General features: G+C 41.8%; 1 protein-coding gene across 2 annotated transcripts in view; it reads left to right on the top strand.

Moving 5' to 3' along the window:
• LOC18439172 (SH3 domain-containing protein) overlaps window positions 1-13,509 on the top strand; it is a 36,951-nt gene extending 23,442 nt beyond the window's left edge. Inside the window, exons 5-10 of one of the 2 annotated variants that reach the window (XM_011626924.3) lie at window positions 1,195-1,296; window positions 1,424-1,621; window positions 1,713-1,775; window positions 1,885-1,974; window positions 2,066-2,140; window positions 13,174-13,509. In XM_011626924.3, coding sequence (XP_011625226.2) covers window positions 1,195-1,296; window positions 1,424-1,621; window positions 1,713-1,775; window positions 1,885-1,974; window positions 2,066-2,140; window positions 13,174-13,293 — 648 coding nt within the window. In that variant the 3' untranslated portion in view covers window positions 13,294-13,509. Of the gene's footprint in view, window positions 1-1,194; window positions 1,297-1,416; window positions 1,622-1,712; window positions 1,776-1,884; window positions 1,975-2,065; window positions 2,141-13,173 lie in introns of both variants that reach the window. The other variant, XM_088858162.1, reaches the window with a different exon arrangement.
• Window positions 13,510-13,712: the final 203 nt, after the last annotated feature.

Raw genomic sequence — 13,712 nt, 5'->3', positions numbered from 1 at the left:
TGAAATTTCTAGAACTTTCCATTTTCTTGGTAATAGAGTCAATTGATGGGAGCGATGTGAGATAGTTTCTCTAGTTATATTTATCTCTGACATGCCCTGTTGATCGGATTGTGGTACTAAAATAGAGGAATTATAGGTCAATCCATCTGTAACACTTCCTTTTTTCCTCTTCAGGTACTTTCTCTAAAGTTTCATTCCAGTTAGAATCCACAGTGTGTTAGCTTCTCGCAGTCATATGCACCAAGGAGCGCAAACTTCTGTCAGTCATGCTCTGAGGAGCATTAACTTCTATTAAGACCTCTTCTCTGAATTTTTATCCAAAAACCGAGTATTTTAGCTGGAGGAATATTTGAGGTGCCAACATCTGCTGGAGACCTTTCCTTTCCCTGTTTACCTTATTGTAGTCATGACTGGCTGCCTAGCTGAGGAGTGAATAGATTTCTAGTGAGCATTTCTTTGGATTTTATAGCCTGCTGAAAGTTTAATTGAAAATCAATTAAGAGTTTGAAACTACTTGGGATGTTTTTTTTTTTGGAAGAGAAACTACTTTGAGATGTTGCTTTCTACAGTTAGAAATTGTTCTCTCCATGTTTCACTTCTACAAATTAGAAAATGTGCTAATGTTAGTTTTTGAAGACAATAAAAGACACGGAGTTTATGGGTAGTGGTTTAAAGTTCCTACTGCATTTGAGGCTACAACCTAGTACCTGGCAACCATACTACTTTTCAATTGCATTCTGATGAAACTTGCAAAGTTCTTGAAATGCTTTTGAGTTGCAAACTCAATGTATATATTGCATTCTGATGAAACTTGGAAACTTCCTGACATGCTTTTGAGTTGCAAACTCAATGTATATCCAGATCTATATAGTACAATTGACCTTAACATAAGATATCATCTTTTCTGACCTTAAATATAATATATGAACTTCTTGGGTACCGTCATTTTCTGCTGATTTTATATAGTTGATATGTTTTTCTCAATTTCACTTGGAGTCCGTTATATTTTTTTTTCACTTCTCGAATTAGACCAAGATACGCTTCCGCTTGACTTCTTTCAGATTTGATTCTGTAACAATGGTTCATCTGTATCATGCATAGCTACCTATCATTTATCTTTCTAATCTATTGGGTTTTGTTTTATTCAGTGGAGTTCATCATTATCTTGTTTTATCTTTTATTTTTTGGTATTAGGTGTTGGAGCCCCTTAGATCAATGGTAACTGGTGCTCCTTTAGAAGATGCTCGTCATCTTGCTCAACGCTATAGTAGAATGAGACATGAAGCTGAACAACAGGTAATCAAACCGTATTTGGGCCACACAATCATGACTGATTTGTTATTATGTCGGCAATGATATTGATTTCAGCCTGGTTTAGTTATTTGTTGATCTTATATTTCAGTTGGTTTGCTAAAGTAAACAGGCCGCTGAGGTTTCGAGACGCCAAGCTAAATCCCGAGAAGCTCCCATTATTGAGAACAGTGCCAAGCTGCAAGTTGCTGAATCAAAAATGCATGAAATAAGAGCAAATATGGTAGTTCTGGGGAAAGAAGCAACTGCTGCATTGGCAGCTATTGAATCACAACAACAGAGAATGACACTTCAACGATTAATAGCTATGGTATGATTACGATTGTTTATTATTTTATTTATCTTATTTTTGAAGAGTATAATTTATGTGCAATTATGTTGAATTTTGGTTTCTCTTTAAGGTTGAGGCAGAACGTTTATATCATCGGCGAGTGGCTGAAATTCTTGATGACGTTGAAGCACAGGTTCCTTCTTGTCCATCTTTATTTAATTGAGACACTTCCTTTCTTGATCAATTAAACTTGCCAAGTGGATAAAGTTCTTAAATCATGAATATTATGATGCAAAGCACAGATGCTAGCAGAGAAACAAAGGAAAGAATCTGCACCTCCAGTAGTCTCCCCTGAGAGCAGTTCAGAGAAGGCCTTATATTTCCTTGCTGAAGTATGTAATTCAAATCCCAATCTCATATCACTTGGGGGATGGGAAGCCATTTTGGCTTTAAAATGTTTATTTATTTATCATTTTTTAACAGGCTATTCATGCATTCACTGCTGGATCTGAGAAGGAGCTTAGCTTGTCTGTTGGTGATTATGTTGTTGTTCGGCAGGTTCTCTTTCTGATCTTTATCTGTTCATTTAGTTATTTATTTTGGGTATGCGTTTTATTGTTATTACTTTGCATCAAAACAAACATGAGCAAGTATGTTATTGATTATAGTAATGCTTAGTATTCTGGTTTGTCAAACACCTAGACATATTTAAGAATGTATAAATGATTATTTAGTTTTCTGGAAAAATATTTCTGACTCACAATAATCTCTGATATGTCAATTTTGTATCGCCGTACACCAACTTGCCCAATTATGTTTCATGAAGACACTCAAGTAAGCGTATGAATATGCTAAGAGTCCACCTCATTGTAGGACCTTTAAGCTTTCACTGCATTAAAAAGGAACCGGAAATGAAAGGCAAAGTCAGCTGTATATTGTCTTTAGAGCATGTTTTAACATGTAGATGAGTCTAAATGTTACAAATTTGACCTTGTCATATATCTTCAGTAGCAGGATTTGTCCATACCATAAGCACTAACTATTGGATGATTACCTGATGTTTTTGACTGGATTCTCATTGTCTGAGTGATAATGAGCTGGAAAGGAGTCATGGAAACTACTCTGGAATGATGGTTGCGAGATGTTTCACCCTTTCATCTTTCCTTTTGTTGATGTGTATTAATAAATTATTGACTTCATTCGGGGTCCACTATTTTAGCAGCAACATAGATGACTCCTGGAGTAATAGATTTCCCTGGTTCTTTTCAAATTGCTAGTGATGTGTTTCAGAAAATGTCAGTTACTTGTACATTGGCCCTTCATATGCAACGTGACAATAGGAAACCATATGTTGCCTCCTTTCAGTACAATGTTGGTTAATTATGTGCCAATTTAATTAGAAAGATTTTAAATTTCTTTAATGATTGAAAAAATCATTTGACAATTTTAGGGTAGACAACAACAGCCAACCCCAATTAAAAAGAAAAAAAAGCTGACCCAATTAGTTGGAAAAAGACTTTGACGATGATGGCGGCAGACAACAACATTCTATGAGAAACATATAATTCAGAGTATTAGAGCGGTGGTGGCTTCTGATTTTTTTTTTGTGATTTCATGTTGGTGGGTTTTGGAAAAATTTTATAGCACATCTTTCAAATGCGACAAGCATCGGTGTTGAAAAGAAATGCAAACAAACATTGGCTGTGATGGTATTTTAGGAGATAATGATATAGTTTGGTCATGTTAGAAAATCAGAAGTTTTATTTGGTCCATTCCATGAATGTGGAACAGTTATTTTTATCAATGTCATTTGCATATGATCAAAGCTGTAATCCTAACCTCTTCACTTTATGTATATCCTCGGTAAGATATAGAGCATCCAATCAGGGCCTCTCCCGACCTCCAATACATAGATGGATATGTTGCTTTTACATTCAGCCGATCATATTGTTGAAATCATTTTTCCTGCTCAAGATAATTTGTGAAGAATTCTGTGGTGCTAACAGCCATAGCTGTTACCTTTGCTTAAGATCTTTCTCCTTTGTTATTGTGGTTTGAGCTAATTTTTTCTTGTCTCTTGTGCATCAAGCAATTAGGATTTTTACTATCCCTATTGCTCATTATTGCAAATGTGGGATTGATGGGTACTAAAACATTAGTACCCCAAAACATATTCTTAGGCATGCATAATACTAAGATAGTTGTGTTCTTTCAATGTCCTTTATGTCGCAATATCCATTTTAGTGAAGCAAAGGGGGAAGTATTGAGTATAATGGTTCTTTTATATAAAAACTTGATCTATCCTGCGGCCTGAGTGATACACAGGTAGCACCTTGTACTTATGAATTTAGAACACTTTTTATCCACAACTCATAGAGATTAGCTACAAAATATTGGGTGTTAATCATATTTTAAATCCTCTCTATCAATTTACAAAAAATATTTTAAAACAAAAAGGCATAATTTAAAAATTAAACAAATTGTCCATGTCACATGCCTTGATTTTTACTTGAAGATAAAAAGTAACAAAGTTAAAAATGGGAATTTTATCTTAATTCTATATTTGCTCGGCGTCCAAGCCCATAATATCAATTTCCATTAAAGCAAATGTGAGCTCCAATGGCTCCATTTGACGGACGTCACCACCCTTTTCGTCTCCCTCCCCCCCTTCCTCCCTTGTACCACAACTATTTGCATCTTCTTTGACCTTAGTCCCTGCCCGTCCTGGCTCCTCCTCCCCATCCCTCTCTAGATGGAGAAAACCATGGAGCTTTAGTTAGTCAAAAGGTGCGGCTCTGGGTCTTCCATATCCATCTCCACGCCTGCCGCTTAGAAATTTTAAAACAGATTGGTGAGGCATGTTGGGGCTTCATTGCAGTTCACTGGACATCTTCAGAGTTTCTTCCCCTAGGAGCTATCTAACTTCTCAAAGAGTCCATAGATCCCCACCAGATCCTGGTTGCCATTTGGCTCGTGAATGGCAGGCGCTTCGACCATGCACGTTTGGCCTGAAAATTTGCCTCCCCTCCCTCACAGCGCCATTTCCTGGCTCCTCGTTCAACTCTGCCGGTGAAAGAGATCTAAGTAAAGAATCAAGCCTCTCATGTGGCTACTAATGGCTGGACTATGGTATGTTGTAGAAAACGTTGGAGAGAAAATCGTGGCTGTCGATTGCTGCAGGTTTGTGGCTTGACGCTTGCCACCTAGGAAATTTCAATCCCGAGGCATGTGGGACTTCATTGCAGTCCACTGAACATCTTAGGAGTTTCTTCCCTTGGGAGCTATCCAATTTTTCATTGAGTCTGTATGTCCCCACCAGATCCCTACTACCATCTGGCTCGAGAAAGGCAGTCTCTTCTACCGTGCATTTGGCCTAGAAATCTGCCTCTCCTCCCTCACTGTGCCATTTCCTGGCTCCCCGTTCAACTCCGCCGGTGAGAGAGGGCTAGGTAGATAATCAGGCCTCTCCTGTGGGTCCTAATGGGTGGACTACGGTATGTTGTAGAAGACATCCGAGAGCAAATTGTTGTCGTTGATCACTACAAGCCTGTGGCTCGATTCCTCCTCATCCCCACTGTAGCGATTCGATGGCCGTGATCCCTTCGCCTGTGACGGTCCAGATTCCTTTGCACCCCCACCGTCCCTTTCCTTGCTCCCTTGTAATGCTGGCCCTTCATCCGACGGCCATGATTTCCCCATGTCCCATCTCCCATTCTCATTCCCTCAGGCATCTCACCTACCCATGTGGAGGGCCTCCCCCTCACTCCCCCGTGGACCTACTAGGCCCAACCACACACGTGATCCCCATACCTACTGGGGGTTCAAATTTCCCACCTAATGCAAGGCAGTTTTCCCATTCCTCTTCCTCTACTTGTTCCCCCTCCCATCCCAAGGCCTCAATACACATGGCATGCTCCCCAGTGTCGATCACGTAATGCTCCATTGCTCCCCTTCCCCCATCAAGCCGTCCGCCGTCTGGAACAGCCCACCCCTCAATCAATCGTTGACACTTGGACCTATCTGGCTGCCAACCTAACTTTGCATCCTCAATGTGATTCACCACCTTTGGCCAACATACTGACACGACCGGTCGAAGCACTACCACCCTTGGCCGACGTTTCCTGGCCCTTGGCTTCGACCTCCCCTCCGCCAACCGCCATTCTCTCAATTGCATCCCATCCTACGGAAGCCCTTGGGTTGTCTCGCACCACTCCTTGCCACCCTTTGTGTAGGGTATACTCATCCCTCATCCTCGACGTCCTTCCTGTTCTCAACGGTTGCCCTACCTTGCTTCCCAGTGCCCTTTCTGTACCACCATTCCTTTGACACCTTTGCACTAGTCCCCACTTCTCCCCTCCACACCCCTGAGCTCGCTGCCCAGGACCGCTCTCTCCCTTCTCTGCCTCCCCCTTTCTACGCCCTCGCCTTCTCTACCTAACCCCTTGAATCCTTAGTGCTCCGAATCCTCCTTGATGGCTCTCACCCCTTATCATGTTTCTTCTAATCTGATAGCTGTTCGTTTTGGACCCTTGCTTCCTCAAAACTGGCCTTTGCTCCCCACCTCACCCTTGAGGCTTCCGACCCACCCTCTTCCAATCTCTCCCCCCCCCCGCCCCCCATCCTTTTCACCTCCTTGGAAATGGCTTTCCTTTCAGCTCCATCCCATTGTACCACCCCGAAGACTTTTGTCGCCTTCTCTCTCGCCGTTCAACCTTATCCACCTTCTAACGTCTTGCCCTTGCTTGGCCATGCTATCAACTGACTCCCTCTCCGTTTGGGTTTGCATTCCCCCACTTTGTCCTCCATCAGCGGCTAAACTCCCCACCCACCGGCTCCTTTGCGGCCTCTTTTTGGGTCTCTCATAATCACAATTTCTACAACCCACCTCCCTTGCCAGCTATACCTGCTCCTCAGCCCCACTCCCCCCACTCTTCTCCCAGACTCTTTACTGTCTCCTTGGCAAGCCTGAGCCCCCCTTCTTCCCATTCCCCCTCTCCCTCTTTAACCCCCCTACTATTCCCTAGGGTAGGCCCAACCATGACCCCCTTTATGGACAACCCTTCAATTCCCCTCTTGCCAGCAGCATTTCTGCATCCTCGGCTAGCTTCGTGATGGCCAATCCTATTTCAGTGGACTCGAACTTTGTCGATGGCCTTGACCAAACGCAAGCTGACCTACTCCAGGGGCTTAAAATAATGGGTTTTGAATGCCGATGGACCAAAGGGGGCCATTTAAGCTTTCATCATAGCTGGCGCCCAAACCAGATTCAAGGTAAGTGTGAAAGGCCCGAGGGAATTGTCTAACCTCCAAAGTTGCATCAATTACGACTGGGGAGACACCCCTGCTCCCCTTAGCCCCTCTGTCCAGCTCGCCCCTGGGCCTTGCCAGCGTCCCGAGGGGCTCATCTAGATGCGCCTCTCATTCCCGGCCCCTCCCATGAAGATTCTCATGTGGAACATCCAGGTTCTCGGGGCCTTCCTCAGCATAGAACTGTCACGAGTTTAGCCTCAAACATTCGCTGGCCTTCTTAGAAACCAAACTCCCCTCTCTTGCCCTCGCCATCATCTGGAAAGTGTGGGTTGTTAGAGCGTGCCAGTGGATTGCCTTGGAGGAAAACGTAGTGTCTGGTGGTATTTGATTCAGTTGAGACCCTTCTTCTGAGATTGGGGCTTTCTCTGCCACCATGGCCCTGTCCAGAATCTCAGATGGAGTCTCCTGCAAGTTCATCGTCGTCTATGGCCCCAAGGATCCCCTCTCTTCTTATGGTGTATTGGCAGCGATTTTAATGTCACAAGATGGTCCAAGATGGTCCTTTGAGGGGAATTCCAACTCTAGGATTTGTCTATGCTCGCTCTTTCCGATTTTGTGTCTAGAAACTATCTTCTGGACCTCCCCTTGCAAGGTGCCTGGTTCACTTGGTCTGATCACTCTTCCAACCTACCCTATCCAAATTGGATAGATACCCCATCACCCTAGATTAATATTCCACCTTCCCTCACTCCCACTTCTCCGCTCCTCCTAAGTCTACCTTCAACCATCATCCTATTCTGTTGGACACTGAGCCTGTTCTTAAGGGCCCCAAACCTTTCCGCTTCCAGTTGGCCAGGCACGAGGAGCCCAATTTGTCCTCGCTCATTCCTTCTTGGTGGTCGTCCTCTGTGCAACAATTTTAAGGCTTGGCTGGTTTTCGCCTTAAGAGACCTGAGGTCGGTCCCAGTCCAAACTTTCTTACCTGAGCCTCCTTCGCAACGAGGAAATGTACTGGTTCTAGTGTACAAGGGTCAAATGGCTAAAACATGGTGACCAATTTCTTTCACGAGACTGCTAACTGTCAAAGGCAGGACAATATTATACCCCTCATCATGGTTGGGGACCATGTCTTTGACCAAGCCTCGCATATAGAGAGGGCTATGATTGATTTCTTCAAGAAGCTCTTTGTGGCCCCGTCGGGTCCCAAACCAACGATGGCCTCTTTGGCCTTTCAATCCATATCCTCGAAGTAGGCGGCTTGGCTTGAACACCCCGCTTCGAAGAGGAGATTACTGCTGCCATCAAAGCCCTAGGCCAGGATCGTGCTTTGGGCCTAGATGAATTTCTATTTGCCCTCTTCAAACATTTTTGGATCCCCATTTGCCCCAACCTGTTTGCCTTCTTTGAGGACTTATATAATAGTGGCATTGTCAATAAAGCCATTAAAGCTACTTTCATCGCTTTGATCCTTAAGGTTGACGGGCCTGAGGAGCTCAAAGACTATCGGCCTATTAGCCTATTAGCCTCCTGAATAGCTCTTACAAACTTCTATCCATGGACCTTGCTTCCAAGCTGAGAGTGATCTTCGGATGGGTCATATCCCCAACCCCAAGGGGCTTTTGTCAAGGATAGGCTGATCCTCGACATGTAGCCTTAGTGCTCACTAGTGCTCCACACAAGACACCTCATCAAAGTTCTAAATTTAGTCATTAAACTAGACGGAAAAAACTTTTCTCAAAAAAAAAAAAAAAAAAACTAGACGGGGAAAAGGCTTATGACCGTGTCAACTGGGATATCTTGGTTGAGACTCTCAGTGGGATGGGTTTTGTCCTCCGCTGGAGAAAGTGGATGAGAGGGTGCATCTGGAGGCCTTCCTTTTCCATCCTCATCAATGGCTCCCCTAGGGACTTCTTCCATTTGTCGAGAGGTCTCGGGCAGACAGACCCCATCTCACCATTCCTTTTTGCCGTTGCGGCTGATGTCTTCAGCAGATCCCTTTCGGGGTTGTTCCGAAATGGATTTCTTAAAGGTTAAATTGGCAACCATGGCTCTGAGATCTCTCACCTTCAATATGCTGATGATACCCTCTTGTTCTGCAATGCTACTCCCCACCATGTTGACTGCTTGCTCCTTTCTCTCAAGTGCTTTTAGATGGCCACAGGCTTCAAAGTGAACCTGTCCAAAACTACGATGATGGGGTTGCCATCGACAACCTCGTTGTTTCCAACCTGGCTCATTGGTTGAGGTGCAAACTTCAACCTTTGCCTTCCTCCTACCTGGGGATGCTGCTGTGCATTGGCAAGCCTAAACAATGCCAATGGAGCTACATTATTGATAAATTTGATATGAGGTTTGTGGGATGGAAATGTCTCTTCCTTTCGTCAGCAGGTCAGTTAACCCTAATTAAGGTTACTTTCTCCAACGTTCTCGTCTTCCAGATGTTTCTCTTTCTTATCCCCTTCTCCGTGGTCAACGGCCTATAGCAACTTATGAGGATCTTCCTATGGTTAGGTGAGGATGGCAGAAAGTATCAGCTGATTGCTTGGGACAAAGTTTACTCTTCCAACTCTCAAGGGACTTAGGAGACTCAAAAGCAGCAACCTCACCCTCCTTGGTATATGGTGGTGGAGATTCACCACCCAACAGGACCATCTTTGGCTTGATGTGGTACGTTACAAGTACTGATGTGAACCCTTCGTCTGGCTACCTAGTGGCTGAGTCCCGAACAATCCCTTTGGGCTATGGAGAGGCTTGCTCTATTGTCTCAATCGGTTTGTAGGCCACGTTTGTGGGCCGAGATCTGGCGAATTAATTTCCTTCTGGTCAGATTTGTGGATTGGACATTGCCCCCATGAGTGATCATTTCGCCAACCTCTTCTGTCTGGCCCGGCACCTGCCTCAGTAGTGACAAATTTTGATACATTGGGCTTTGGTAGGGTGTGGAATCCTAACTTTAGGAGGCCTTTGTCCGACCAAGAAATGCTGGAACTCTTAAAACTGCATTCAATTCTCCACGCCACCTTCATCTCGTCTTTCAGTAATGATAAGATCGTCTGGTCTCTAGCTCCGTTGGGTATCTTCTCGATTTTCCTTTATCTTGCCTTACAGAGGCCCCCAACTACACCATCCCCATCCCCATCCACAGCAGACAGAGCTTGGTCTTCTTTCATTCCTCCCAAGGTTCAACTTTTCAGCTGGTTAGCCATTTCTGGAGCGACCTCCAGCTTTTTGAATGGTCATGGGTTACTCCACAGTCAATCCCACAACTGTTCCTATCCTTCCTCTCTCCCCCATGGCCCAAGTTGGGTATCCTCTGGCAGAGAGTCGCAGTGGCTGCTACACTTTGGGTAATCTGGTTGGAGAGAAACAACAGGACATTTTGTGGCGAGAAGTCCCATGTCGAGCCCTAAAGGAGAAGGTCCATTCTATAGTTGTTGAAAATGTCTGTGATTCCGAATCGTTTCTGGAATCGGAATCACGGAATCGCGTTTATCAGAAGTTTCAGAATCTAGGAATCGCTATTCGTACGATTCGGATTTGAAAAAAATGATTCTCACTATTTTGAAATCGCACTTCAAAAAATTAAGAATTGTGTTTCCTATTTACAAGAATCGATGTCCCTTGATGTTGGAATCACGTTTCATACCTATATAGAATCACACATGACCCCACTTGTTTCAGTGGTTGCTGGAATCGTGATTCCTAAATTCAAGGAATTGTGATTCCTAAAATTCTAGAATCGTTGTCCTCATCAATTTGGAATCAACACTCTCACCATTTCGAAATCGTGATTCTCCCTATATTGGAATCGAGATTATCCCCTTATTAAAATTTCAAACCAATTCCCTCCGGTATATGAGAGAAGTATTCAAAAAATATATAAACTTACCCATTACTACAAGATTGAATTTTGGTATGTATATACTCAGTCCAACACTCCAAGTACTAATGTCAACCTTTATGATATCTTTGTAGACAATCCCATACAATGGACTTGGTCTACCGATAACCCTATTATACCTACAACGTCTAGAGCTAGTCTACGGCATACAAGGAGTGAGAACAAGGGCAAACTCCTTTTATCTTCTTTCCTTGAATTATAAAATAAGTACAAGACATAGTAATTCTTCTTTGTTAAATGTAGTTTTGAGTCTTTTGGCTTTTGAAAATTGAGTTATTCAATTTTTAGTCAATTTCTCTGATATTTAATAATTAATTTAACCTAAAACACTACACAGGACACTTTGCTCATATCCTTATTATCTTCTTATCCTACTTAAAGAAATGCATTTTTGTCCTCTTATTCAACTTGAAGAAATGACGGTGCCGATCATATATTAAACATTATTACATTAGTAGTTTAGTACCCACACCATTTACCAAATAGTTTTTTATTTGAAGTAACATATTTTTTTAGTATTATTTATTCTTGGTAAGAGTTTTTGAAAGGTAACATGGAATGAAGGATGGAAATTAGTAAATAAAAAAATAAAAAATTTAACGTATTACTCATATTTTAAAATTTGATTTTATTGCCGTGTGCAACAACTTTAAATTCTCTCACGCTCTCATACATGTCGTGCTCACTCATGATTGAGCACACATCGAAGGGTTTCTGCTCTCCATATGCTCACATTACTTTCATGTTATATATTATTTAGTTGAACACTTGAAGTTTCTATTCTCACATGACTTTCATGTTATATTATTTAGTTGAAGACTTGAAGTTCCTATTCTCGCATCACTTCCATGTTATAAGTTATATTATTTAGTTCAAGAATTGATGTTCCTATTCTCACATTACTTTCATGTTATATTATTTAGTTGACCTCTTGAAGTTTCGATTATTTAGTTCAAGAATCGCATTGTTGTGTAGCAAGGAATCTTGATGTCTGCGATATAGAAACTTGATTCGAAGCAACATGGATTCGCAATTCCAAAAATTTAGAATCAATGTTTTTCACAAGCAGAATCGCATTCTTATGTAGCTAATAATCATAAAGTCTTCGATATGGAATCTTGATTCCGGCAATCCAAAAATCGAGATTCCTAAACTAGGTGGAATCGTGTTCTTAAAAAAATGGAAACACGATTCCTTTCTTTTAGAATTGACTTTTGCCCGGGATATTGCTGAATCGAGATTCCAAAACGGAATCGCTACCCTCATAGGCAATTCGGGTAACTATAGTCCATTGTATATCATCTTTTGGATGCAAAACAACTAACATTTTAACCACTGTTCAATTGCGGACTTCCACCGGAATTGGTAGGCTTTACTATTTTTCCAACCCACTCGAATCCCTTGGACTTCTTTGTTGAGACCACTGGACAGCGGCCATTCCAAGCTCAACTTTGACGATTGCTCTCAAGCAAACCTGCCTCTCGGGCAATTTCCACAACAAGGACGACGGAGCTCTATTTTCTTTCTCTCGCATTATCGGCCAAGCCAACTCCAATGCTGCGGAGGCTACAATCCTCCTCTTTGGCCTCAGGCACTGTAACCACACCTGGTGCCCCTCTTTGATTGTCGTTTGAGAATCTAAGAATGTCATAACATGGGCCTCTACATCTTCTCCTTGTCCATGGAGGAGCTAAGGAGGGAGCCACCCAACACAACTCGAAAGGGACTCTTTTGGGCTTTTTTTTATTTCTCATGTCCCGTCTCTTGTATATTCTGTTCTAGTTATCTTTTGGCTGTCTATACAACCCGTATGGATTTTTTGGGCCGCTCAAGGGATTTTTGGATTCGAGCACTCGCCTTGTGGGTAGCAGAATATTTTGTATTACTTTATTTAATACAATCATTAATACTTTAAAAAAAAATTCTATATTTGCTCAGAAAGTTTATTTATCAGGATTTTTTGTGTGAAGGTGAATTAATTTTTCTATTTTCTTAATGTAGATTTGAATAATATTTAAAACAATAAAAATTCATAATAAAAAATTTGAAAATCAAACTTGAAAGCATACTGATCCATACCTTACTCGACATAAAAAAAAATTAAGGAGCCCAAAAAATTGGGAAGTTTTTCTTTATCCAATTTATTCTTGGAAATTTTATTCATTAGGATCCGTGTGAAGAGGGATTGGTAGTTTATAATGAGGTGTGAGAAAAATCACAGACTGCTATTAAATTAAACAAATTTGACGGCCATTTGTCTGCTGATGATCGATAATTACATCCTAAGAGAATTAGTATACATAGTATAGATTTTTCTTTTGCTTGATGGAGCTTGGTCTCAAATGACAAAGAGCCTTAAAAGTTTATAACAGAAATGCATGGATTTCGTGGTTCTTCTTTACTTGGATCACTATCTAAACTGCTGTGTTTCATCAATCAGGTAACACCAGTGGGATGGTCAGAAGGGGAATGTGGAGGCAAAGCTGGTTGGTTTCCGTCAGCTTTCGTGGAAAGGCGCCAAGGGATTCCTTCGAACAAAGTGGTTGCTGAAGTGTTTTAGCATCTTGATCAATGCTGAACATAATGCTTCTGAATGCACTACTGAAACTTTTCAGTAGTCAAGAATGCCAAACCTTGTTATTTAAATGTAACATCAAAATTATAACCGTCAGAAGCCCTCTTTCCTTGAGAGATCGGAGATTTGCTGAGGTTGATTTTACAGATGACCATATTCATCATATATTTATATTTTAGGATTGGACTTGGTTGAGGAGAATATATCCCATCCAATGGTGGGGTAGCATATGAAGAAGTTTTCAAATGGTTGTAAGAGTCCGCAATCCTGATGTTTGATCTTGATTCAAAAAGAAAAAAGGGAAAATTATTAAAAATCCACCAAAATGAGCTTTTTAGACCTTGACCCCTACCCTTATATTTCTATACTCTTTTTTTAAAAAAACGAACTTTCTTTGCTAAAAC

Source organism: Amborella trichopoda, chromosome 2 (assembly GCF_054954075.1).
Source record: "Amborella trichopoda isolate Santa Cruz 75 chromosome 2, AtrichopodaSantaCruz75HAP2 v2.0, whole genome shotgun sequence".
Classification (NCBI taxonomy): Eukaryota; Viridiplantae; Streptophyta; class Magnoliopsida; order Amborellales; family Amborellaceae; genus Amborella; species Amborella trichopoda.
The sequence above is the reverse complement of the archived record's forward strand: the minus strand, read 5'-3'. Positions and strand labels throughout refer to the sequence as shown.